General features: G+C 37.8%; 5 protein-coding genes across 6 annotated transcripts; 3 read left to right on the forward strand and 2 right to left on the reverse strand.

Annotated features, from left to right (window-relative positions):
- The first annotated feature begins 132 nt into the window (after window positions 1–132).
- On the forward strand, window positions 133–3,892 carry LOC117381352 (mannose-P-dolichol utilization defect 1 protein-like). The gene is made up of 7 exons (XM_033978303.2): window positions 133–295; window positions 434–499; window positions 1,761–1,893; window positions 2,299–2,384; window positions 3,402–3,517; window positions 3,599–3,706; window positions 3,773–3,892. The coding sequence occupies exons 1-7, from the start codon at window positions 205–207 to the stop codon at window positions 3,890–3,892; spliced, it is 720 nt and encodes a 239-aa protein (XP_033834194.1). The 5' UTR covers window positions 133–204.
- A 1,881-nt stretch (window positions 3,893–5,773) lies between these two features.
- On the reverse strand, window positions 5,774–8,825 carry slc25a35 (solute carrier family 25 member 35). Its single transcript, XM_033978302.2, has 5 exons — window positions 8,052–8,825; window positions 7,908–7,973; window positions 7,684–7,836; window positions 6,147–6,281; window positions 5,774–5,944 (listed from the first exon to the last, which is right to left on the reverse strand). Exons 1-5 carry the CDS (start codon window positions 8,424–8,426, stop codon window positions 5,774–5,776), a joined length of 900 nt encoding a protein of 299 aa, XP_033834193.1. The 5' UTR covers window positions 8,427–8,825.
- Window positions 8,826–12,207: 3,382 nt separating this feature from the next.
- On the forward strand, window positions 12,208–16,217 carry grk1b (G protein-coupled receptor kinase 1 b). Its single transcript, XM_033978419.2, has 8 exons — window positions 12,208–12,277; window positions 13,197–13,903; window positions 14,324–14,451; window positions 14,823–14,980; window positions 15,184–15,267; window positions 15,339–15,463; window positions 15,531–15,732; window positions 15,804–16,217. The coding sequence occupies exons 2-8, from the start codon at window positions 13,205–13,207 to the stop codon at window positions 16,085–16,087; spliced, it is 1,680 nt and encodes a 559-aa protein (XP_033834310.1). The 5' UTR covers window positions 12,208–12,277; window positions 13,197–13,204; the 3' UTR covers window positions 16,088–16,217.
- Window positions 16,218–18,163: 1,946 nt separating this feature from the next.
- LOC117381093 (claudin-15-like) lies at window positions 18,164–22,223 on the forward strand. 2 transcript variants are annotated; one of them, XM_033977940.2, is made up of 5 exons: window positions 18,164–18,517; window positions 21,027–21,191; window positions 21,652–21,733; window positions 21,800–21,910; window positions 21,982–22,217. In XM_033977940.2, the coding sequence occupies exons 1-5, from the start codon at window positions 18,301–18,303 to the stop codon at window positions 22,079–22,081; spliced, it is 675 nt and encodes a 224-aa protein (XP_033833831.1). In that variant the 5' UTR covers window positions 18,164–18,300; the 3' UTR covers window positions 22,082–22,217. The 2 variants fall into 2 exon arrangements, with proteins under 2 accessions (XP_033833831.1, XP_033833832.1); XM_033977941.2 differs by lacking the exon at window positions 18,164–18,517 and adding an exon at window positions 19,913–20,493 and having other exon boundaries at window positions 21,982–22,223.
- A 395-nt stretch (window positions 22,224–22,618) lies between these two features.
- On the reverse strand, window positions 22,619–23,947 carry sat2b (spermidine/spermine N1-acetyltransferase family member 2b). Its single transcript, XM_033977944.2, has 6 exons — window positions 23,838–23,947; window positions 23,708–23,759; window positions 23,283–23,366; window positions 23,099–23,200; window positions 22,983–23,023; window positions 22,619–22,881 (listed from the first exon to the last, which is right to left on the reverse strand). Exons 1-6 carry the CDS (start codon window positions 23,898–23,900, stop codon window positions 22,702–22,704), a joined length of 522 nt encoding a protein of 173 aa, XP_033833835.1. The 5' UTR covers window positions 23,901–23,947; the 3' UTR covers window positions 22,619–22,701.
- Between the last annotated feature and the right edge of the window lie 791 nt (window positions 23,948–24,738).

Genomic DNA, 24,738 nt, shown 5'->3' on the forward strand with positions numbered 1-24,738 from the left:
GCATCAATACAGTATAAAATATTACAAAGTTACAATACCGGTGGGATAAATGTGTGCTTTTGACTGGCTGACGATTTCAGAACAAAAGCCAATCAAAAACAAGCCTCGCGCTCGACCCTCGGGTTTGGGACCCACGTGACCTCCGTCTGCTGTGATCAGGGCAACTTTGAACAAAGTTTACCAAAACCAAGCAGTTTACTCAAAATGACCACGCCAACTGTGAAAGACGTTTTGGTTACCTTTTTCATGTCAGAAAAATGTTACGAGGACTTTTTCGTCAACTTTCTTGTCCACGGTGAGTTTTACAAACTCCAGACGTAAAGGTGTGGCAGCCTGGTATGTGCGGTCACGTGACTTTGGGGCTCTAAGGATAGTAGTGATTGATGCATAAGTGATCTAATAATTTTATAAATAATGTGAGTTTTTGTTGCAGTGTCATGTTTGAAGATGGTATTGAGCAAAGTGGCAGGATTTTGGATTCTCTTTGATGTGTTGCTGGGTAAGAGAGAGTTTTTGTTCAGAAGCACTGTCTGGTGTAACAAAGGTGTGGTTGTTGTGGTTTAGCATGTTTGTTTTTTTTATTAAATGTACATTACGTAACCTTTGTCGTGGGGGTACACCACTTGCTTGTCTCCATGGAGATGTCATGCTTTGCCTGGAAGGTTCCAGAGTACAGTAATAAATGTATCTATGTTGCATGTATTCATTGTTTTGACTTCTGACTGTGCGCAGACTTACCTCTTACATCTGACTTGTAACTTTGCCTCTGGTGGCATCACCTGATTGTCTCCATGGTGGTAGGAGTTTAATGCTATGCTGTGGAACGTTATAGGTAAAGCAAGATAATCTCCACAGAGACCCTCAACCCAAAAAGTTACACTTTACCTTTAAATTAAACTGAAACCTTTTAATAAACTGGAATAGAAATATTTTATGTAGGCATGTTTTTTATGATTGTATTCCTTCAGAACAACAGCTAACAGTAGCCTAATTCACTCTCATCATAATTATTTTTTTTATCTTTTGCTCAAATGACCAGAACACTATAACACTTTAATTAATATACAAATCCTGATGCCACCTTGTAACGTCTGCACATTTATACAGGGTGCCCCAAAAGTCACTGACACTTTTAAATCTTCAGCTCCTATAATTCTTAATTTATACTCACCAAATTTTAGCAGTAGATAAACTGAATCTTAAAAATGACCTAATTTTTAAAAGTAATGTTTTTTAAGAGTCCACCACTTTCGGTTTGGCCCTGAATAGCCCGATCCAACACACTTTGCAAAACATTTGAAAGCATTTTCAGGCTTATGGCTCTTGTTTGATCCTGTATGATATTATATTTTAAGTCGTTATTGTCTGAGGTTTATTCACAAACATCTTTTTCTTTAAGATCGACCCACAGGAAGAAATTGGGACTAGTCAGGTCTGTGGAGACTACATACTGCCCCGCTTATTATTCCTTTAATGGCATTCACGCTTGGGGCATCTCTGGTATTAAAATGTTGACGGTAACACCGCTGGGTTTCTGAATTTGATCAATGTGACTCAAAGTACCACTGTACAATGAGGGTTCATTCCTCTGTGCTATATTTGCTCATATTAATGTCGGAAGGGTAGTTCTAAATGCTATGAAGAAATAAAATAAGAATATTTAGAAACAAATAAGTTATGATTTTTTTTTCCACTGTCATATAGGACAATTGGTAATTTATATAGAAAAATACATTAATTTGCCTTGTGTGTACCTACAGCGCAGCTACTGCAGTTGTTGACTGTTCTGTGGAGGGGCCGTGCAGATGGTCTGAGCTTGACATCTGTCCTGCTGCAGCTTTATGCCTTCTCCTGTCCTATTTTGTTTGCAGTGAGACACAACTTTCCCCTCGAGTAAGCTCATGGATCTTGAGAAACACTACGTAAACAAGGAAACTTAAAGGCTTCCCTTAAGATAACAATATTTAAAGTAGCCTACTAAATTCAATAATACAATTAATGTGGGTTGGGCAATATGGCAAAAATCAATCACATTTTTATATTTATCCATCTCAATTTTTATCAGATTTATTTTTTTCTTTAAAACACTGTACATTGATTGGTTCAGTATTGATTTTCATGAACAGAAACATAAGTTATTCCTTCAAAGTCCAAACTGTTCCAAACCACATGCTTTACCAACAGAGGATTAGCTGTAGTCTTCTAGATTATAAAGACATTGACTATTAGATATTAAAATTATGACTAGTCTAATGCAATCAACCCAGACTCAGTAGTTCTTTCTTCATTTCTATGCAGGGCCTGGGCTGAGAGACTGTTCCTTCTGATACAGACAGCAGCCATTGTCCTTCTCATGCTGCGTTATCAGGGTAATACTCTACATGGTGAGTAAACACATTGAAACATACTTTCTGGTTAATCTGTAAACCTGACTTCCTCTGAGGGATAGCATTATAATACTGGTGCAGATATACTGTTGTTATAGCAACAGTGAGGGGGGAACTGTAGCTCTTAGACTTTTACAGTATCATTTCCTAAATTTAATCAGAGGCTCCGCCTTATCAAAATGGAAATAACCACACAGTTTTAAGACAGTAGTAATTTAGGATGTTTCATTTTTAATCCCACGTCTCCCGTTAAAACTTCTTAGTTCTAACCAAAGAATTTTAAAACTTAGAACGGTGGGCTGGTATTTAGTAGTATAGGTATACCTTAAAAGAGATTATTTCATAGAAATATAGGTTAGGTGAAAACAAAGATTCTAAGGACTGAAGTATCAGATGCAGGGCAATACAAGATGAATCAATAAAGGGGAGGGCACACCTTTATAGCATGGGTAATAGCTCATAAAGGTTGCATAATTGTGTATGTCTCCTATTTCTCCTATTTCAAAATTATGAATTATTTGTGTCCCCAGGTAGAAAATATATATATTTTCAAATCAGATATTGATTATACTGATACCAAATGATTTTTTTTTACTTACCAATAAGTTGTTCATGTTTAGGCCTACATGTGGTGTTTTGGCTCCAGCCAATCGTCTTGCATTTTACATCTAATACATTTCATACCATTCCTTTGAGAAATTTAAAACCTTTTTATTTTGGGCCTATATAGGTTTAAGGTACAATTCAACAAAATAAAATATGAAATTCCATAAAATAAAATCTGGACTTGCACTTGCAGTTTATGCATGTGTTCACAGTGCTATCTAGTGGTATACAGTAGTATTGCCCATCAGGTATGTTGGAAGTGTAAAAACTACATAAAGAGTGTATGTTAAAGCCCATAATGTTGCCTAGTGTGGCATTGACAACAAAGATCTAAAACATTATAAAGTCCTGAAATGCCAGAAAATGTAATAAACAAAACTTGTCATTCTACATGTTTTTCTGTTGTAGGAGTGATGTTACTTTTGTCACATTGTGCTCTGATTTTCCTGCTGATAACATATGCTGCTTCCTCACTCATCTCAAAAATGCAAGATACAATTTTGCCAGCTATTATTTTAAGTAAGGTACTGGCTTTTAAAATTTGGTTTATTTGAAATATATAATAAACTGGAGTTTAATAAACTTTCTTCTGTATGAAATTGCAGCTCATCCAGACCAGGGCAAATTATTGTAATGAACACACGGGCCAGCTGTCCAGCCCATCTCTGATATTATCTCTAGGTGGTGCACTAGGAAAGAGCTTAAATTATTGGGTAGGTATAAAGGGGAAAACGTCACTTTTTTTATATAACAATTTTCTGAAAATGTTTGTGTTTTAGGATTCTTACGTTATTGTTGAAAGCCTGTTGCACACAGTGTCAGCTTGCCTCAGCTTTGCCCTAGTGATCCAGATGTTTTACTACAGGAGGCACAGGACCAAAATGAATAAGAACGAGTAAAGTTTACAAAATCTGTGCTGTGATACTGTCAGTCAAGTTTACTTAAAAAATATTTCTTCTTCCTTTCTCCCTGTTTTTGCCAAATGTTACAACCGACAATACAGCTGACTCCAAATACTTGAACTATACTTTATATAGGAGGTTATATTTTATATATCATTAAGCAGGAAATGTGCTAATTGATTATGTTGTTATATTTCTAGTTTATGTTGAATGTATTAGGAATTGTCCACAAATTTGAATAAAAGATTAAAAATGAATGATTAAGATGGTATTAATTTGCCAATGCTACTAAAACGCTTGCTTAAAGTTAATGATGGTTTGTGGTTTACTTCATGTATGTACGTTGTTCACATATTCTTTCAGGCAATAGACAAAACAACAAACAAACAAACAAAAACTACTGGAAATTATTCATGTTAAAATGAGAATGTGGCCTTTTATTACAATAAATAACAGAATCAGCAATGTTTGGAAAGCAGAACAAGCGATATGAGAGGGTCAATTGTTGAAAGTATTTCTGATGATAAAACTATGCATGTGTTTGTATTGTGTATTCACAATTCCATTTTTTCAACTAATTTCTGCCCTTGGCTAAAATAACAACAGGCAAGTGTCTGGAAAAAACTTTGTATAATATTAAGTTACAAAATCATATGCACCAGTGGCTGCAGGGTCAAGTACTACATTTCTCCTTCTGTCTTTCAACTCTTCAAAGGAACGCAGAATCTATAGTGTGGGTTACATCAGATCCTGTATTTATATTTGCTTACATGACAATTGCAAAAACTAAAATGTCACCATTTTGTTCCAACAGGTGAACCTATCTAACCTAACCTACCTATTAGAAAAACAACAGTTAGAAAGGAAAGCTACCGTATTATAAATGCTATTTTATTTTGCCCAAATCATATTTTTTGCCAATACAGAGTACTACTGAGCACAATTACTGTTCCTAAGATAATGCAAAAATAGCAATATTACAATTGCAAGACTAAAGTGTAGTAAGATTTTTAACATCAAATTCCTATTATCAGATAATACAATAAGGCAGAATGATTTGGAGAAAAAGCCTAATACTATATAAAAGTTTGGTAATGGTAAAACATGGCACAAAACATATTTTGGTTAAATTAAAAGGATGTAATCAGTCCCAGACTTTGTACATCATAAAATGTCAGCAACTTCCAAAGAATAACAGTCAAATTCCCCATGTGTCAGATGATAATATTTGTATATCATCTGACACATCATAAAATGTCAGCAACTTCCAAAAAATAACAGTCAAATTCCCCATGTGTCAGATGATAATATTTGTATATCATCTGACACAATATCATCTATACAAGGCTGGAGTGCTCACAAATGAATATTCACTAACTACTCTTTGAGGTAAAGGCATATAATTCATTCTGAATTCAATACATTCTTTTCATTCAAGACAATGTCTTCAAAAAAAAAAAGGTGAAAATGTGAGCAATATTAAAATGAGTTAAAGGCTTTTCAGCTTTTCATGTTCCTCACTTACTATAGCAAAGGTTCCACATGATTTTTGTTGGGTACATAGGTTCATTTCATTATGTCTTCAAGAGCATCTGGCAAGAGTTCACTGTGCCGTCACATTATACGGAATGGCATATTATAAAATGTTTCTGTCAAATCTGCCCGCTAAAACATCTGTGCATATTCAGCATAGGCATACAATTACAAAACAGGCATAACTGCTTTGTCATTAGAACTAACTTTTACAAATCTATGTGCTTCACTTTGTAAAATTATTGACCATCTCTATTTCGTTTTGACTCATAAAGTCGCCATTAAAAGAAACCTTTGCACTCTGAGCTTAATGAGTTATCTTTTTTGAGCTTCCCTGTCCCTGAGCTATCTGAAGCCCCAGTAAAACTTTCGCAGTTCATCCCAGAAGAACAGAGAGAGAATGGTGTGTGGACCGAGTCGGAAGTATGAAGCTCCCAGGCCCTTGTACAGTCCCATCAAGCTTTCCTTCTTTAACGTCTTAGAAAAGCAGTCAGCAAATCCTTTATAAAGCTGCCCCTGGTGAAAACACAAGTAAAAGTTTTACTTTTTAATATCTTCTATAATAATAAATAGCCTCTTGCAATGTTTTTGTCTGATCTTGACAAATGAACAATTAACACACTGTACCCAATAAAATGTATCAGTTAAAGCCCAGAATGTAACTTTATAGCAAAAAAAAAAACATGGACGTTATTGTAGTGTGCATAACAAGCCTTACCTTGCCCAGATGGTCCACTGGTTGGTTATAAAGTCGTGTGCTCACAACATCAAAGGGTGTCATGGCCAAAACCACCACCACACTGCTAATCATCCCGGCACTCAGGGCAACCAGCCAGCTGTTTTTGGGAAACACCTAAATAAATAAAAGTTTTTGTTGTTTGTTTTTTTTTGTTTTTTTTTATTAAAGTAGGCATTGGAAATGTACATGTTTAATTGTCACTATTAGTTAAAAACATAATAGCAACTAGCTTTCAGAATGTATTAGACTTGGATGTTAGTTTAATACTAGATAATTAAGGGTGCGTTCACATTTTGGCCTGGTTTGGGCCCAGTTTGAGTTCATTTGGTTTGGTCCTGTTCCAGTCCTGGTTTAGCCGTGGTTCACTGCAGATTTATCTTTGGTCTAGTCCCAGTCAAGTCCAAATCTTGTTGTGACTAAAGGATAAACATAAAGTAGAATTTAAAGAAGTAGAGTGAAGTTTGCAGGGTGTTAACACAGATTCATTTGCAATTACTATGTAGCCTATTACTGATCAAATTATCTAAACTAATATTGACTAATACAACAGTAGTGTAAATGTATCTGAAGGCATCTTAGAGATGTAAGAAGCATGTAAGCATTGACTCTCACATGTGTTATGTAACTTGTGTTTTTAGCAAGGTTGCTGCAATGGATTCGGGTTTCAGTTCCAAAGGAGGAGTAAGCCCTAGTGGTTTGTCAGTGCAACAATGACACAGCTCTTGAGTTTGACTACAAAGTAGGGCAACTATTGGTCTTCTCTCAAGTATCGATTCATAAATCAGTATTGCTTTATGCAAAGGAAGTCATGTTAGATTCCTGTAAGTCTACCTCCAGACAGATGAGAATGCACGACTTTGTAATGGGTGTACAGGACTGAAATAGCAGGTACTGGGAATGTTGTTACTCTGATACTGGGATAACCCGGTTTTATTCCTGAAAAAAGGTAGAGGGGCTTTGGCGCTGTAAGGTCCTATGTGCTCACCTGACTGGTTTCATGGCTAAGGGATATTTTCATAGGATGTACATAAATATCTAAAGGGCCCATATTACGCTATTTTCTGACCTATGTTATAGTGTTGTTTCCTCATCACAAACATACCTCAAGTTGTATTTTTTTGTGTTTTAGGAAGTGTTGCATGGTGTTTTTAAACTCCATACAGCTTCACTAGAATCATTTGGATAAGTTCAGTCCTGAATAGTTCTATACTGAACTTAAGGTAAAAGGAGCTGTTAACTTTTGAGCTTTGGAGTTGTAGACAGACTAGTAATAAAGAGTTAGTCAAATATGTGTGAATGAAACAAAACACAACCCCAGGTATGTTTTTGAGGAGGTAAGAGCATTATAACATGGCTTAAAGCTCACAAAAGTTGGTTTTGTGTAATATTTACTTTACCAGAAAGTCCTTCTTTAATCGCATACATGTATAGGCTGTAAAAACTTAAAGCATTCTTGTTCTAACTAGTCTAGAGATGCCAAAAGCACTATAGACAAAGACATGTGACATTTTCCTACCTGCAGTTCAAGCACCAGTTCTTTTGAGGAGGAGAAGGTCGAGAGTTGAGCCGCAGACCCTATACTGACTCTGGGTACAGCTGCACTGGAGCCCCTCCACAGCCCTAGGACCCCGTGTTCCTTATAGATGACTCTGAGCGCGTGGAGCATGCCCTGGAAAAGACCATCAGGGGGCGTTAGCCATAACATCAGTAATGACACATTTATAACGTTAGATGGGCTACCTGGTGTTTGTACTGGTGTCCCACTGCAATGGACGAGGTAGACTGACTTTGCAAATGGGTCTTGACCTGTGGAAAAAAAACATATTTTCTTTTTAGCGTTGCTTCAACTCCAACTCACCGTGGCAGTATTTGAATGCTACTCACTAAATAAACGGGGCTGCCCATGACTGCACCCACCACCCCTGACATAGCTCCTGCCAGCGTGGTCCTGGCTGTGCTGATTCTCCCATCGCTGTTGTGGATGTAACCAGAAGATTCAATGATCGCGTAAGACCCCAGTCTCACTCCATTCATAAAAAACTGGTACACAAGGCCCGGTGCGAGTCCTTTCTGTAAACCGGACAGGCCGTCCACTTTACCGATAGTGTAAAACGCATGGAAAACGTTTCTATAATAGACTTGGTACGTCCCGCGGCTCCGTAGCTCTCCTTGGAGCTGCATGCGCGTTTTGACCACTTCCAGCGGGTTTGTGAAGAGGCATGCTCCACAGGCAGCCGCACCGCTGAGAAGGAAATCCATGTCGAGCACGGAGAGAGGGCAGAGAGGGCAGAGAGGGGAGAGAGGGCAGAGAGGGCAGAGAGGGGAGATGGGGCGTTCAGGCCTGAAGCCCACGGGCCCCTTATTTTACAGAACCCAGCTCCGCTCCATGCCCTCCTCCCACAAACCCACAGCACGCGCAGCTGGCCCCCTCCTGTCAGTCCCGTGGGCCTTTCCGGGGTGCGGACATGAGAGGCGTTCAGGGACCTGATGTATCCTCGGATATTAAGAGTCATGATCCGAACGTAGTACGGTAGTACGGCCTGGCGAGTAATAAACCCAGCTGTATGTTTTGACACTCGTGGTGTGTCTATTTAATACATTTTTTAGGATTTTTTGGTTTGATGAAAGTGTTAAATTGTATAGGCGTTTGACGTATTATATTCGATCCCGTGAACGTCTCACTGTGACGTAGTATAGACTATACGCCCATTTTTGGCTATGACGCGAACTATTCTTTTTAGGATCAATCCTTCTCAACCTTTTAGTGATTAAAAAAATAATAATCATCTGCCTGTAGAAATGTACGACGGAATATAAGGGTCACTGAAATAAAAAACAAAAAATATTATACGGGCGCTACGAGAATAGTCGTAGTATTTCGATATTAAAGTCGTAATTTTACGAGAATAAAGTCGAAGCCAATAAAAGTCGTAATATTACGAGAAAAAAGTCGTAATATTACGAGAATAAAGTCGTATTTTTATGAGAATATAGGCTGCTGTGCGTGAATGAGTGACCAGTGCGTTATGAAGAATTTGGAGCATTTTGTTCAGATGTAGCAATTTCTTCCAAATCTGTATGGTTCCTCCGACTAAACAAACTCAAATGCTGGCAGTGTCCCTTCAAAGTATTTATACTGATGATAGTGTAGTGATGCTGGGCTAAAAGACACATTATTTCATCGTGCGTAAACCCCAGTTGAAAGTTTATCTGAACAAAATGCTCCAAATTCTCCATAACGCATAAGGCACTGGTCACTCATTCACGCACAGCAGCCTATATTCTCATAAAAATACGACTTTTTTCTAGTAGCGCCGTTATATGACCGTTATACTCCGTCGTAGAAATGTATTCTGCATACAAAAAAGATACTAAGGCCTATATAAACGCCTGAATTTACCTGGAATAACATACTGACTCAATGTCATCTACACTACCTGGCCAAAAAAAAAGTCACCCCCTGGATTTAACTAAGCAAATAGGTTAGGGATGCTGCAGATGGTCAGGTCTAGGTTCAGCAACAGTCTGTGCTCAAAGAGTGAGGTCAGCTGACACCTGAATATACTGAATGACCAGGTTATTCCATCAATGTATTTTTTCTTCCCTGATGGCACGGGGATATTCCAGGATGACAATGCCAGGATTCATCTGGCTCAAATTGTGACAGAGTGGTTCAGGAGCATGAGACATCATTTTCACACATGGATTGTCCACCACAGAGTCCAGACCTTAACCCCATTGAGAATCTTTGGGATGTGCTGGAGAAGCTTTGTGCAGCGTCAGACTCGACCATCATCATCAATGCAACATCTTGGTGAAAAATTAATGCAACACTGGATGAAAATAAATCTTGCAGACTGCAAAAGCTTATCAAAACAGTGCCACAGCAAATGTGTGCTGTAATGAAAGCTAAAGGTGGTGTGACCTTTTTTTTTTTGGTGCTAACTTTTTTTTTTTGGGCCAGGCAGTGTATATCCGAGGCTTGTTTCACTCTCATTGGAACATGCTAGAGACTATGCCTGTCTCTAGACCTAAAGGGTATGTGGTTGAACTAAAACCATTGGCCCTCTGCCCCTCCTCTCAGCTCCTAAGTGCCTCTTATCTTTTGCAAGTCCTCTCAACTCCTCAGCACCACTACTCTGCACCTCTGCTTTCGTCCTCTCAGCTGCAGTGTGTAGTGGACCGTGGACAGGTCACTGTTGTCCCTTTGTGGTTGAAAGCTCTCTGTACCTCCTATGAGCTCATTTGCACCTCTCCTTCTCTGCCTCTGCACATCTCTCTGCACCTCTCTCAGCTCCTCTGCACATCCCCTCCTTTGCAAGTTCTCTCAGTTCTTCTATACCTCCTCTCAACTCCCCTGCATCTCTCCTCCTCTGCAAGTCCTCTCAGCTCCTCTGTATCTCTCCTCCTCTGCATCTCCTTTGCCCTCCTCTTAACTCCTCTTCACATCTTCTCTGCCTTTGCACTTCCTCTGCACAACTCCTTTGCCTCTGCACCTCCTTTGCACAACTTCTCTACCTTTGCACCTCCTCTCAGCTCCTCTGCACCTCTTCTCTGTACCTCCTCTCAGCTACTCTGCACCTCTCCTTCTCTCCAGGTCCTCTCAGCTCCTGTGTGACTCTCCTCTGCACCTCTGCTTTCGTCCTCTCAGCTGCAGTGTGTAGTGTGTAGACTCACTGCTGACCCTTTGTGGTAGCAGGTTTCTCCTTCGTTACTGAGCAGGATTATAAGGCCAAGGTAAAATCTGTCTAACCTCTTCAAATAGGATTTGTGTTCAGGGTTTTTCAAACCAGCCATAGCCTCATACAGGAAATGAAATGGACTTAACATGGTGAAAATAGGACAGCGTGTGAAGTAGAGCAATATAGTTTGACATTTTGGACAGCAGGAAAACTAGTAGTAAAGCAGTAAAGTCTGAAGTATATTTTGTATAAAGATATTCACTATGATCAGAAAATAACGTAAAACACACTCCAAAACCTACAATTTATAAATCTGGATAGTAAAGACAAACTATCTAGTATGGATTTGACACAATGAAAAAAATGTACATGCACATTTGTGAGGTAATCTCTACCTCTTGTATGGTCCCCTATGATTTTTATCATGTTAATTAATTGTACATTTATTTCTTGCTTTTATTTGCTTTTTCTGATTTTAGGAGTAGTAATATGAGATTGTTAGTATTGTTGTCTTTGATACACATTTTATTTATGTCAAAAGTTTATGTATGTACAACTGCAAAGCATAAATATATAGAATAGTTTTTATATTAATGTTCAAACATAATCAGTGTTGACAATACCCTGATCCTTTAGCACATGTCAACATGAATTACAGGTTACTCGTGTAAGCGTTCTGTCTGACATAGTTTCTTTCCTCTTTAGCTGCATGATCTAAATCCCTCTTCTCAGTTTCCTGAACCTGTCGCTAAATCCTTTTGGATGAAAAAGGCATTTTTATTTACCTGGCTTTCCCTGGTGCTTATCTGTCTTTGTTGACAATAACTAAAATGGCACAATAAAGTATATATTATTGTGTGGTATAATGTGAGATACTGAGCTCTTATTTAAATGATGCTGTATGCAAACACTGGGTGACACTGCTCTATGCTCTTAGACACCTACAGCAGATAATCCAATTTGATATACAAGTGACTCCAGAGATACTTTTTAAGCTTCCTGCAAATTGTATTCTTGGATAGTTTTTTGTATTTTCAAAATATTGGTGGGATTGCACTTTTAAAATACAGTGTCTTAATGCAGCCCATGTGTGCTAAAAACTTCAGCTGTAAACATGGCCGCTGCTGAATTGCATTAACGCCTTGTATCCAAGTCCCTCCCTTCACTAATGGCAAGATGTAATCCCCCCAGCTGATGAACTATCAAGTGGGATTTGAAGTGCAGGGTAAACCTTGACCGGAAGCCCCAATCTTTACAACTCACCATGCTATAGGTGCCACAGGGCGAGAAGACAGAGCAAGAGAAGGTCTCCAGGACATGATCTGAAGCTGATGGAAAAACTGCAACAGATGGGAAAAGGATCATTTAATTTGCATGAATTCAGTCTGGAGTAAACATTTTTGATAACTATCTTGTGCAAGAAAGGAGGTAAGTACATATATTACTTAATAAGTGTAGGTGATTGTTCCTATTAAAATGTATATATTTTTTGGTAAATGCTAATTTTGATGTTATGTTAATGTTAAACTGCTATTACTGACTACAGATGAAAATTAGCTTGTAGCTATCTCTGGTCTGTGCAATATGTGTATTGTGTCCCTATCAAATGTATAAAATAAAGAAATAAGTGTAGATTGTAGATAGTACTAGATTTTGTGAACATTGTAAACAATGACCCAAAATATTCATGACGTGATGATAATGTGCTCACTGCAATTACACTTATTCCTCAAATGCAATTAAATGTTCATGCAGTATTTCTTTGTGTGAAGAGCTCATTAGTTGATACACACAAACATATTTAAAACAGAGCAGATTTAGGTTTATCCAAGCAGGTCAATCATCAATAAGTAAGTCTCTGGAATCAAGAGTCACTGTTAACTGGATTATGTTAACTTAGGAAAAGAACCGATTTGGCAGACAGTATTTGCACTGGGTGTACCAGGGCAAGACACAGGAGCTTATTCACATGAAATATACACCCAGATAGCTTAAGGCTGGGGTTAGTGATCTATACTTTGTATTTCTTGGCCTGTATTCTCTGCACAAAAGTATGTATGTTTCTGTGCGACGACATCCCAAATTTACTTACAGTGTAAGTTTAAGGATAATTGATAATGAAAAGTAAAAATAAAATAAATTTTAGGTGAATGCATGGACAATTATTTTCCCCATATATAATATTTCTAATGCTGTAATTCATTACATTCAACCATTTTTGTTATACTCCAAACTGAACAGCAGGGTGCAGCACACTGTAAGATAAGATTTTACCTTTGCATTGCTTTGAACACCATTCACACTACTACCATGTCTGAAAGACTTCACATTGACTTGTACTTTCCAGATTGAACCATGGATATTGGAGGTTTGGAGACGGTGGTGGCCAATTCGGCTTATGTATCAGCTCGTGGGAGTGTGGATGGGGCAGCTGCAGCCACCATGAGGGACAAGAAGATGCGTGCCAGACTCAAACTCCCTCACATCAGAGAATGTGAACACATGAAAACCAAAGTAGACAGCACTTTTGACAGCATGTGTGTCAAACAGCCAGTAGGCAAACGCCTGTTTCAGCAGTACCTAGACAGCGACGCCACGCACAAGAACGCCGGGCAGCTGTGGAAAGACATTGAAGATTATGTCGTTTGCCAGGAAAAAGACAGATTGCAGAAGGCCCAGAAAATTGTTAATAAATATTTTGAGTCAAAGTCCAAGACCTTTTGCAGTTTCCTTGAGGAGAAGGCTGTGACTCGAGTGAAAGAAGATCACAAGAACCTGCATGGAGATCTGTTTAAGGAGAGTCAGCAGCAGCTGCTCAAACATCTGGAGAAGAATGCTCTGACAGGGTTCAAGAACAGCATGTACTTCTTACGTTATGTTCAGTTCAAATGGCTAGAAGGCCAGCCGGTCAATGAGGAGTGGTTCATGGACTTCAGGGTGCTGGGAAAAGGAGGATTTGGAGAGGTGTTTGCCTGTCAAGCAAAAGCAACAGGCAAGATGTATGCAAACAAAAAGCTGGACAAAAAGCGCCTGAAGAAGCGCAAGGGCTATGATGTAAGACATTGCTTATGAGAAAAAAACATATTCTACCCATAATAGCAACTAGATGTTTCATGTAACCCACAACTAAAGTCATAACAAGGCAGTGTGTGGGAAACAACAAAGATGGTGAGCCAGTATTATATGGGCTCACCAGCTCAATTCAAAGAGGCTTGTGGTCGCCTTAAAGACCCCACAAAGCTTCTCAATCCTGTATGCAGACACAAGGTATAAACCTCTGATATGGAGGCTAAAGCTATATCTGCATCTTATATCTACAAAACTAACAGCGAAGTAACCCTCGGATAGAATTTTTAAAAATTGTTTCCTAATATCAACAAATGTCTAAATACCAACAAGAAAGGTTCAGTGGATACATTTTCCCAGTTTATGGTTGCTGCACTAATTTTGTCCACACTTTTGTTTTAAATTCAGGGTGCGATGGTAGAGAAGAGGATTCTTGCTAAAGTTCACAGTCGCTTCATTGTGACTCTGGCTTATGCCTTCCAGACCAAGTCTGAGCTCTGCTTGGTCATGACCATCATGAATGGAGGTGATCTCAGGTAGATAATATATGTTTGTACTGTAAATATACTGACAAAGGTAAATTAATGACTTCATTTACAGTCAGCAGCATGCTTGCTTGCACTCACCTTCACTAATCAGCCTACGAGAGATAAAGCTCACAGTCACCATACAGACTGGGCTCTTACCGTCCAATAATATACATCAGTGGTTCCCAACACAACCAGGATTTTCCTCTTAGATTTACATATAACAATTATAATTAAGGGGCCCTGTGGGATCATCAGATCAATAAGGGGGTCGCGATACTGCAGACTTGGCTGATAAAGAGCAAAATAAGCCAAAGCCTTCAAATATCTTGTTTTATTCTATATTAAAATTGGTGCATCACTGTAATGTGTCCTGACAGATATCACATGTACAATGTTGATGAGAAAAACCCTGGCTTCAATGAGAAGAGGGCCTGTTATTACACCTGTCAGATCATCTGTGGACTGGAGCACCTACATCAACACCGCATTGTCTACAGAGACCTCAAGCCCGAAAATGTTTTGCTCGATGATGCAGGTCAGGGTCCAGTCACCTCCACAGCACATAAGCTCCTGTATATACAGAAGATACATGAAAAGTAGACTAGTGTACTAGAAAAGTAGACTAGTGTACTAGAAAATACATGAAAAAAATTACAATACAGAGAGAAAAACTATAACAGCAATGGAATCACAAGCTTGTAAATGTAAAACTGCGTAACGTTAACTCTTTATTTTTAGGAAATGTACGTTTGTCTGATCTGGGTCTGGCTGTTGAACTTCCTCCAGGAAAAGACACAACCAGTGGATACGCAGGAACACCTGGTAACAACGTTTAGCTAAAATGTTTAGATCATTGTGTACTGTGCCCCATGATTCTGTTTGTCTTGGTATAGGCTTTATGGCTCCAGAACTGCTCCAGAAGAAACAGTATGACTACTGCGTGGACTACTTCACTCTGGGAGTCACTCTGTATGAAATGATCGCTGCCAAAGGGCCCTTCAGAATAAGAGGAGAAAAGGTATTTAAAATAAAATAAACCTCTAGGATCAGTTACTGGACCAAACCATGTGTGTTTTTCTTCCCAGGTTGAAAATGAAGAAGTGGCTCGCAGAATCATAAATGATCCTGTCAATTATACTCCAGCTTTCAGCAAAGATTGTAAAGACCTTTGTGAAGGTTTAATGATGAAAGATGCCGCAACGAGACTAGGGTTCAAAAATAATGAGTGTGCTGAGCTCAAGAGTCAGCCCTTCTTTAAGGATATAAACTGGGGTCGTCTGGAAGCAGGTATGTGTTATGCACTTTGAAAAACACGTGTGAAGATTTATGAGCTATATCTTACCCATCTTTCTAAACAGGCATGCTTCCTCCACCATTTGTTCCTGATCCAAGAATGGTCTATGCCAAAAATATTGATGATGTGGGGGCCTTCAGCTCCATCAAAGGCATAGTTATGGATAACAAAGACGACGACTTCTTCACTGAATTTGCATCAGGGAACATCCCCATCCCCTGGCAGGAGGAGATGATTGAAACCGGTGTGTTTGGAGAGCTGAACATCTGGGGAGAGAACGGAAAACTGCCCAACGATCTCGACCCAAATTATGTAGAAGCGAAAGGCGGTGGGTGTGTTATGTTCTGAGGAATAACAAGAAGGCAGCTACTGAAAGTAAGATGTTGTTTTCCTATTTTGAAAACAACATTTATTTTAAAATAATATGTAATTACATTAGCTAACAAGGTTTAAGTACCTTTTATAACAATTAAGATTTACATTGTGTTATACTCTAAGTGTTTATATTGTATTTAATCATTTGTAACTTTAGTTGATTGATCTGAAATGCAATGTAAATTACAAAATGTTAAAAAAGCAACAAAAAAACAAAAAACAAACATTTGATCAATGTAAATATGGCTGCACAGTTAAAATATAAATATTTTTGAACCACAACTATAGCCTGATTTATCTCGTCAGTGTAATATACAGTGCTTGATACTTTAACTTGTAAATGCTCATATGTATGTATTATTGTCAGAGTGCTTAGTAGATGTTTAATAAATGTTGCAAACTGTCTTTAGAGTGTTTCTTTTAATTTAGAATATATCCCAATAATTGTACCTTACCAGTTCATTTTTTTTTTTTTTTTTTTTTTTTTTTTTTTGAAGGATGAGTAAATTGATGAGAACAGTGCACTGTTATGGTTAAAAAATGCCCAGTGCTCTGTAATCAAAAGTATCTTCAAAATCAGTGGCGGCCTAAACAAGAATACGTCATTCAACAATTTCATATTTACAGCCTCTATTTTTTTCAGATCACTGTAATAAATAGAACAATAGCCTATCTATACTCTTTTTGTGGAAGCTGGTTGATATGCACATTTTGTTCTGACTGATCAATATGTGCAATATTAAAAATTAAACTTCTCAAAACTGTGACTTAATTGAAACCATGACATGTGCAATGACCATTAAAACCTAAAAGCAAAATGTGGCATTATTTAAAGAGTGGTTTACAGAAAGGCCATATAAATCCATCATAATACACAGCCAGTTCAGGGAAGGATTAGTCACAAACATATGACATTTTTCTTTCAGTCACTAATTTGACAAATACTGTAAGTCATTATTTTTTACTTTACTTCACCTTAAATTCCCCTCAAAGTCAGAAGTCAAATGTGAGAATAAAAACCATTGAACCCTCCCTTGAAACACAGGGGGTCAATGCGGACACAAGCATTTCAATCAAGTACTTCAGGTCATAGAGGGAAGTTCCAAGAAATAAAATATTAACATAGTGGTTTATGATTCAACGTTGCAATGTCTGTATCCTTTTAGCACAGTATATGGTAGTACTTTGTTCCTGATCATTGGCTGCTGAAGGATTTCGATAAGATACTGTTTCTATGAACATAGATGAAAGCAATATCACCAGTCATAAATGTCAGACACCTAACATTACCTTTAAATGCCCTTTGACAAATAGCAGATGCCAAGGTAATAATGCAATTCAAATTATATATGGCCTTAATGTACAGCAAATTACTAAATAGGGGTGTGTCCTGCTGCCTGGCCTCTCTGCAGTATGTCAATACAGTATTTCAAAAGACAAATACACAGCATTTTCAATAGATGTAACTGTGTGGCCACGTGTTAATACTTAACCAATTTTAAAATAGGCAAGTACTTCACACCTAAATAAATCGTTCAGCTATTGTCTACTGTGATTATAGTATTTGCTTAAGAGAATGAGAATAACCTCACTAAACTCACGAGCTACCATTTCCTCAAAAGACAAGATAAGACAATGCCTAAGAAAGGATAGATGTTATTATTACTATGAACCAAAATACAAAAAAAAAAAAAAAACTTACTATGCTTTGCATTGTCCAACTAATATTGCTCATTAGAAATATAAAATATACATTACAAATTTGCAAAATATTGTCATCAAAAAATGATTTGTTAAAATGATTCAAATGACTCAGCCCTGACTTATAGCCCTTTATAGCAGGTGAATTAAGGCTGTGAGTGGTGCCTTTTCATATGCATGAACTGAAATGATTAAACAGGTAAAAAAAAAAAAAAGTGCTGAATGCATGCTTAGATTTCTATGGTAACAAACTGTCTGAGTGAAATGTCATCAATTTTGGGCGGGAATAGCGGTCTTATAATCAACGTACAGCTGGCAAATCAATGTTCAATTTAGTGTGAGAGCATGAGAAAAAAAATCCTGAGTCAGTTCTCACACTCCCAAAATATATATGAGATCCACTAGTGGCCAATAGAGCTCCTGGCACTGGATTTACTGTATTTATTTTTATATTTTTGCAAATAATTTATCACGCATCTTTAAACATGAGGGATATTGTTGAGGTTGTAGCACTTTTTCTAGGCTTTATTAGCTGGATTTTAATTTTTGTTTCATTGGAGGATCAGTATTGGAAAGAGTCCACTCAAGATGGCAGTGTCATTATAACGTCCGCAGTTTACGAGAATCTGTGGATGTCTTGTGCAAGTGACTCCACAGGGCTGTACAACTGCAGGGATTTTCCTTCACTTTTTGCTCTGCCAGGTAAGAAACATTTATATTTTCTTTATGTTTAAGTATATTAATTTTGTATTATCAGAGATAATAAATAAATAAGCCAAAATGTGAAAGTTTATTTGAAATATGTTGGGTGGGTTGGGCAAGAATTTTTTAAAGCTTTGCTTGCCTATTGATGATACATGTGTAAATGCTGAGTGTGCATTTTCTCTCTAGTAAAGACAAATCAGGTTAACACAAACTGATGGAAGATTACTTCTTGACATTTGAAAATCATGCTATTTTGTTTTAAACAAATCAATTAAAAAACATGCTTTCATATAAAAGCATGTTGCCAAAGGCTCAGTGTGAGCCTATATGTGTCTTATAGCACATATAAAACAGTGTCCAGATGACTACTTTAGAAACCTTTTCAAAACTGTATATAATACAACATGTTTTACATGATGTGCTGAATGATGTGCTGTATTCAGTATAACAGAAGTAAGATCCTCTGGATGGGCACAGTTGATACTTGTCCTCTGGACTAAAACATGGGTGTTTTTAAAATTCTGAACAACATAAGAAATTTAGAGGAAACTAAACCAGTACAATGAAATATACAGTGTTGGGAAGTAACTGAATACATGTACCGAAAATACATACTCAGAATAATCTTGAGTATGACAGTTAGTCTTTCATTTGGTTGTATTCAGAATACAATTACTTCCCTAAAATCAAAGGAGGACATTGTGGTACTTGAAAACACAATTTAAAGCTTCAAACTGCACTATATTAGTGAAAAAAAGAAAATAAAGCTTTTGTGGAGAGGGCATATGGGATTTTTCTTTCTCCAGTTAGTGATAGGAAATGTATAACAAACATAAAGCTGTGTTTAATCCTATGTCGCGGGTTTACACTATAATTTCAATGAAACTTGATGTAAAAGTATCAGGATACATTCCAAATACATTTTAATGCAGGTATTCAGCATTATATAACTAAAGACGTTTTCAAAGTATTCTTCCCAAATATAGTTGTAATTATGAAAGTACCGGTAATTGCACAGATCATTAATATTCAGAATGACAAATGTCACTACTAATTTAGTAATTAAACTACTTATAGAACACAATTTGTAAATAAAATGGAAAAATAATGCTTTATTGCAATTTTAAATGCTGTTAAGTATTGTGATCATCATACGCTCATTACTTTCAGTAATTTTTGACTGAGGATTTTTCTCATGGCATACTGCATTGAGCGCTCTTGAGTAAAGGTAGAGTGATAGTTGCAGAGGACGTTGAGAGGGCATGGCTGTGAGAGGCAAATCATTTTATCAGTGAAGCTGGTCATCTGCAGGTCAGCCTTTCTGATGCCTTATGCAGTGAGGACATTTCCCATCAGTCGCCTGTGCAATGAGGAGTACACAAGATCTGCATCTCATCAATAGAAGTTTGATAATGTTGACACAGTGTTCAAAGCAGGTGTCAGGATGTGACTAATGAGTTAAGGCCTATAGACGTCAGTGCAAAGGTTGGACTTCTCTGTTGTCTCTGAAGTTAAGCAAACACTCATTTTGTCTTGAAAGAGGCTGAATAAAGAGGAGAATAATGGGGAAATTATAAGTTGGCATTAATCATTGAGCTCAGGTTTCAGAGGAGCCCTTCTGAGGTGTTGCTCCGAAAGGGAGAAGCACTCAGACACTGCGCTGCCAAACAAATAGCTCAGAGGGTGAATTCACACAGAAACTCAGTTTGATGCTGTAAAACTTTCTTTTTAACCTGGATTGTGAAATCAGGCAAAAATGAATGCCATAGTGGAGGCGTTTGCATTCTTTCTTGGTTTTCTGGGCTGGTTGATGGTTGGGATTGCTCTGCCTAATCGATACTGGAGGGTGTCCACTGTGGATGGTAATGTTATTACCACATCCACCATCTATGAGAACCTCTGGATGTCCTGTGCCACAGACTCAACAGGAGTCCACAACTGCCGTGACTTTCCATCATTACTGGCACTGAGTGGTATGTGCTTGAATGATATATGGCTTTATTCATTTATTAATGGCTACTAATCAGGCTCCTAGCCAATGTTTGTGGTGACTGACAATTGCAGTGAAATAATGTGTTTAAAGATATCTAAAATTCAAAGACTCAAAAAAATAACTTTGTTTGTTGATTTTTTTTTTAAATATTATTTTATTTAGGTTTGAGCTCAAATGGTGTACTGTGTGATTTATAATAGTCATAATAGAGCTGTAATAGATGGTAAACAGCTGATAAGATTGAACAATGAGAGACTAGGGCCTTTTGTAAGATAATTACTAATCATATCAAAGAACTCCTCTCCTATCAACAGTTATTATATTTTTATTTGATTGTATAATGCAAGCGTTATGTTTTTGAAAAGGTCCCAGTAGCCATCTTGTACACAGCTTTATAGTGAATGTATGCTTGAGAGACACACCGTTACGTGCTTTAATATATTTTCCCGATGGCACTTTGAAATGGGTAAGTTAAAACTCACCTTTACCTGTTCCTGCTTTGTCTGTGTGCAGGGTACATCCAGGCCTCGAGAGCACTCATGATTGCAGCCATTGTCTTTGGAACATTTGGTCTTGTTGCGACTCTGGTTGGGATGCAGTGCTCTAAAATTGGAGGAGAAAATTATGTCCTAAAAGGAAGGATTGCTGCCATAGGAGGAGTGTTCTTTCTATTGCAAGGTAAATACAACAATATCAGAAAAGCAGGTATTGAATTGTTTGGGCACATAGAAAAGTTTCACTCTTACAAATTCTATGTTTTCACTGAGTCTCTGTCTGTGTAAAAACACTCAGGTCCGAAACTCTGTGTTTACAAAAGCTATCAGTGAATGAGTCACTTGTTCATAGGGTTATCAACAGAGCTGTAACACAAAAGCCTGCACTGCCCCATGTTTACATTGGTCTACGTCATTACCAATGACATTAAACAAATAACAAATTATATACATTTATCTATTAGAAACTGTTAATAATCAACTTAAACATAAACAGCAATGCTTGATATTTATTTATGTTAATTGCATTATTTACATGATTGAAGATAGCTGTTTTAGTGCTTCAAAAATGAAACCCTGATTGCCATTTCTGCCAGTAGTGTTACTGTGTATGGAACAATCCAACATTCTTTTTCATGTTTTAGGGATTTGCACCATGATCGCCGTGTCCTGGTATGCTGCTAACATCACACAGCAGTTTTTTGATCAGTTTTATCCAGGGACAAAGTAAGTCAAATCATACTAATACATTGTTTTTCTTTATAAAGTCACTACATTACCTTCTAAATCTAGGTATGAGATTGGAGAGGGCCTGTACATTGGTTGGTCTTCAGCAACACTGGCCATTTGTGGAGGGGCATGTCTGCTGTTTGCATGCAAAGGAAAACAAAAAGATGAAAAACTGTAAGTGATCTATTAAAATATTTGTAATAGTGCAAAAAACAAAAGTTAAATGTTGTCATCTTGGATTACAGGCCCTATACGTACCAGCCATCCTCCAGAAGTCATGTCTTTTCAGTTATGGCACCATCTCAGTCTGTGCCCAGCAACTATGGGAGAAATGCTTATGTTTAAAAGGTTATAGAAATACTTTTGTTTGCTTTTTTTTTGTTTTTTTGCTCAATTTATGTAATACACAGAGGGGAGGTTCAATAAAAAAAAAAAATCAAACAAATATCTGATTAAATTTGTCAAAACTATGACTTATAGTACTGTATTTTCATGTTTTGCCTGAACCATGTACTTTTCTGTTATATATGGATTAAGTTATATTTTTGTTGTTATATTTCATTTTGTGTGTGGGCCTACCATTTAAGTTACAACTAAGAAACAAATTTATATCTTTTAGATTTCATGTGTATCGTTTTATTGCTTTTGTACATAATAAAATATCAATAAACAAAGATACTTCTTTTTGAGTGCAATTTGTACAGCATATTTTAAGTAGCTATAGCACCCCCCAGGGGCAACTACAAGACAACCAACATTGCTCCGCTAAATTTACTTTAATTGGACAACAGAGGCTACACATGATGGTGAGGGTTATTGTTATGGTTATTATGTCTTCTTTGTGTTTGGGAATGATAAATCAACAGTGTTTTACCTCATATGTTACAATTGTGTATTTATTATAAAAGAAAAACAGGCCTTCATAATTTAGGAAATGTGGCAAGAAGTCAGATCTAGTCACTAACTTAATCTTGAGGAGCTTCCTTCACCAAGTTATCAAGACTTAAACCATCAAATCGTATAAAGTGCCATCCTTCGCTATCAGTGAGGTCCTGAGCACCTTTAGCTGCATAGAAATCTCGGGCTGGAGAGTTCCAGTCTAAAACAGACAACTGTAGACGCACACATTGCTTCTCTGCTGCAATCTGAAAAAAAAAAAATACATTAAAAAAGTTGTGGTTACAGCAAACCACTCTTCACAAGGGAGAAAAATGAATGATTGACACTCTAGTTAAAGAAGGTTTACCTTTGCCACTTTGCTCATCAAGCTTTTGCCAATCCCATTACCTTTAATGGCAAAAATTAAATAACTTTAATGCATTATTGGTATGGTTATTGTTGGGATCTTGCCTCCATTTTCACCTCTGAATTCGGGCATCACATACAAGTCTTCAAGGTAAACCGTTCGCCCCTTCCATGTACTGTAAGTGTAAAAATAAAGTGCATATCCAACTACGGTGTGACCTGTAATTCAAATACACACATGTTTATATTCTATGTTAAGTTTTAGTTAGGAATTGTTCTTAATGAAACCCCAACATCATACCACATTTAGATCTGTGTGCATCAGACACCTCAGCAATCAGACACTCAAAAAAAGGATTTTGACAGAAGCCATCACGTTCCAGTTCTGAAACATAATATTCATTAGGAGACAATTGATTTTCATGGCTGAAATATTAAGTAGTAACTTGAACTTAGTCTACTGAAGTATATATGATTCAATTATTTACTGTTAACTTCATTATATATAAGTTATTTATTTATTTATTTATTGAACAGGCAGACTCTTCCAGCCTGTGCCATCAGCACCACTTCACTACTACACAAATACCAGCTGACCTGTGAAAATCTATGATATTAACCACAGCAGGCAGCCTATTATTACTGAACCTGTCAAAGTGGTTATTTATTTGTTTCATGCAACAGAAAGTGCTAGTGTATTTCGGTCAGTCACCTATTGTAAGTTACCTTTGTAAGAAATCTTTACTTGATCTGGCATCTTTTCAAAAACAGCTAACTCCTGCAAAATACAAATACAAACAAATAGATTTATGCAATGCAATTCACCACTTGCAATGCAACGTTACGTTTAAAGTACCATTATCATTCGTGCGATGTCTTTGCAGTCTTCTTTCCTTGCAGCTCGTATTTTATAATCCATGTTGGTTCACTTTCTTATAACGTTATATCTTAAAACAACGTTCAAGTCGTGTAGGAGGAAAGTGGTATTTTATTAAGGCCCTGACAACCCAAGGCAAAAGATCCAGGACATCCGGGGGAGAGTTTTTTTTTACGCGCAAACAACTCTGGGACTTGTAGTTATGTGGAGGAGCTCTTCTCTGATTGGACTCATTTCACTCGTTGTATTTAGTTAAAAATCTTACCCAGTTATTATTTATTTGTCTAACTGACAAAATGTGTTCCTTGGCTGTAAATTTCACCTGAGTTGTATGAAGAAAATCAGGCCGACAGTCAAGCCTCGGATCCAGGAGGAGCAGTGTGGTTTTGGTCACACTGGACCAGCTCCACACTCTCCATCAGGAGCTCGAGGCTCATGGGAGTTTGTCATAGTCCACTTGTGTTTTGTGGATCTGGAGAAGGCATTCGACCGTTGCTCTGGGAGTATGGGGTCCGGGGCTCTTTGCTAAGGGCTGTCTGGTCCCTGTATGACCGGAGCAGGAGCTGTGTTCATTGCCGGCAGTAAGTCAGACCTGTTCCCAGTGCATGTTGGACTCCGCCAGGGCTGCCCTTTGTCACCGGTTCTGTTCATTGTTTTTATGGACAGAATTTCTAGGCGCAGCCAGGGGCTGGAGGGGTCTGGTTTGGGGACCACAGGATCTCATCTCTGCTGTTTGTAGATGATGTTGTCCTGATGGCTTCTTCGAGCCAGGACCTGCAGCAGGCACTGGGGCGGTTTGCAGCCGAGTGTGAAGCGGCTGGGATGAGAATCAGCTCCTCCAAATCCGAGGCTTGCCGTCTCTGGCTCAAGTGGAGGAGTT

The sequence above is a fragment of the Periophthalmus magnuspinnatus genome, chromosome 14 (assembly GCF_009829125.3).
Source record: "Periophthalmus magnuspinnatus isolate fPerMag1 chromosome 14, fPerMag1.2.pri, whole genome shotgun sequence".
NCBI classification, from domain to species: domain Eukaryota; kingdom Metazoa; phylum Chordata; class Actinopteri; order Gobiiformes; family Gobiidae; genus Periophthalmus; species Periophthalmus magnuspinnatus.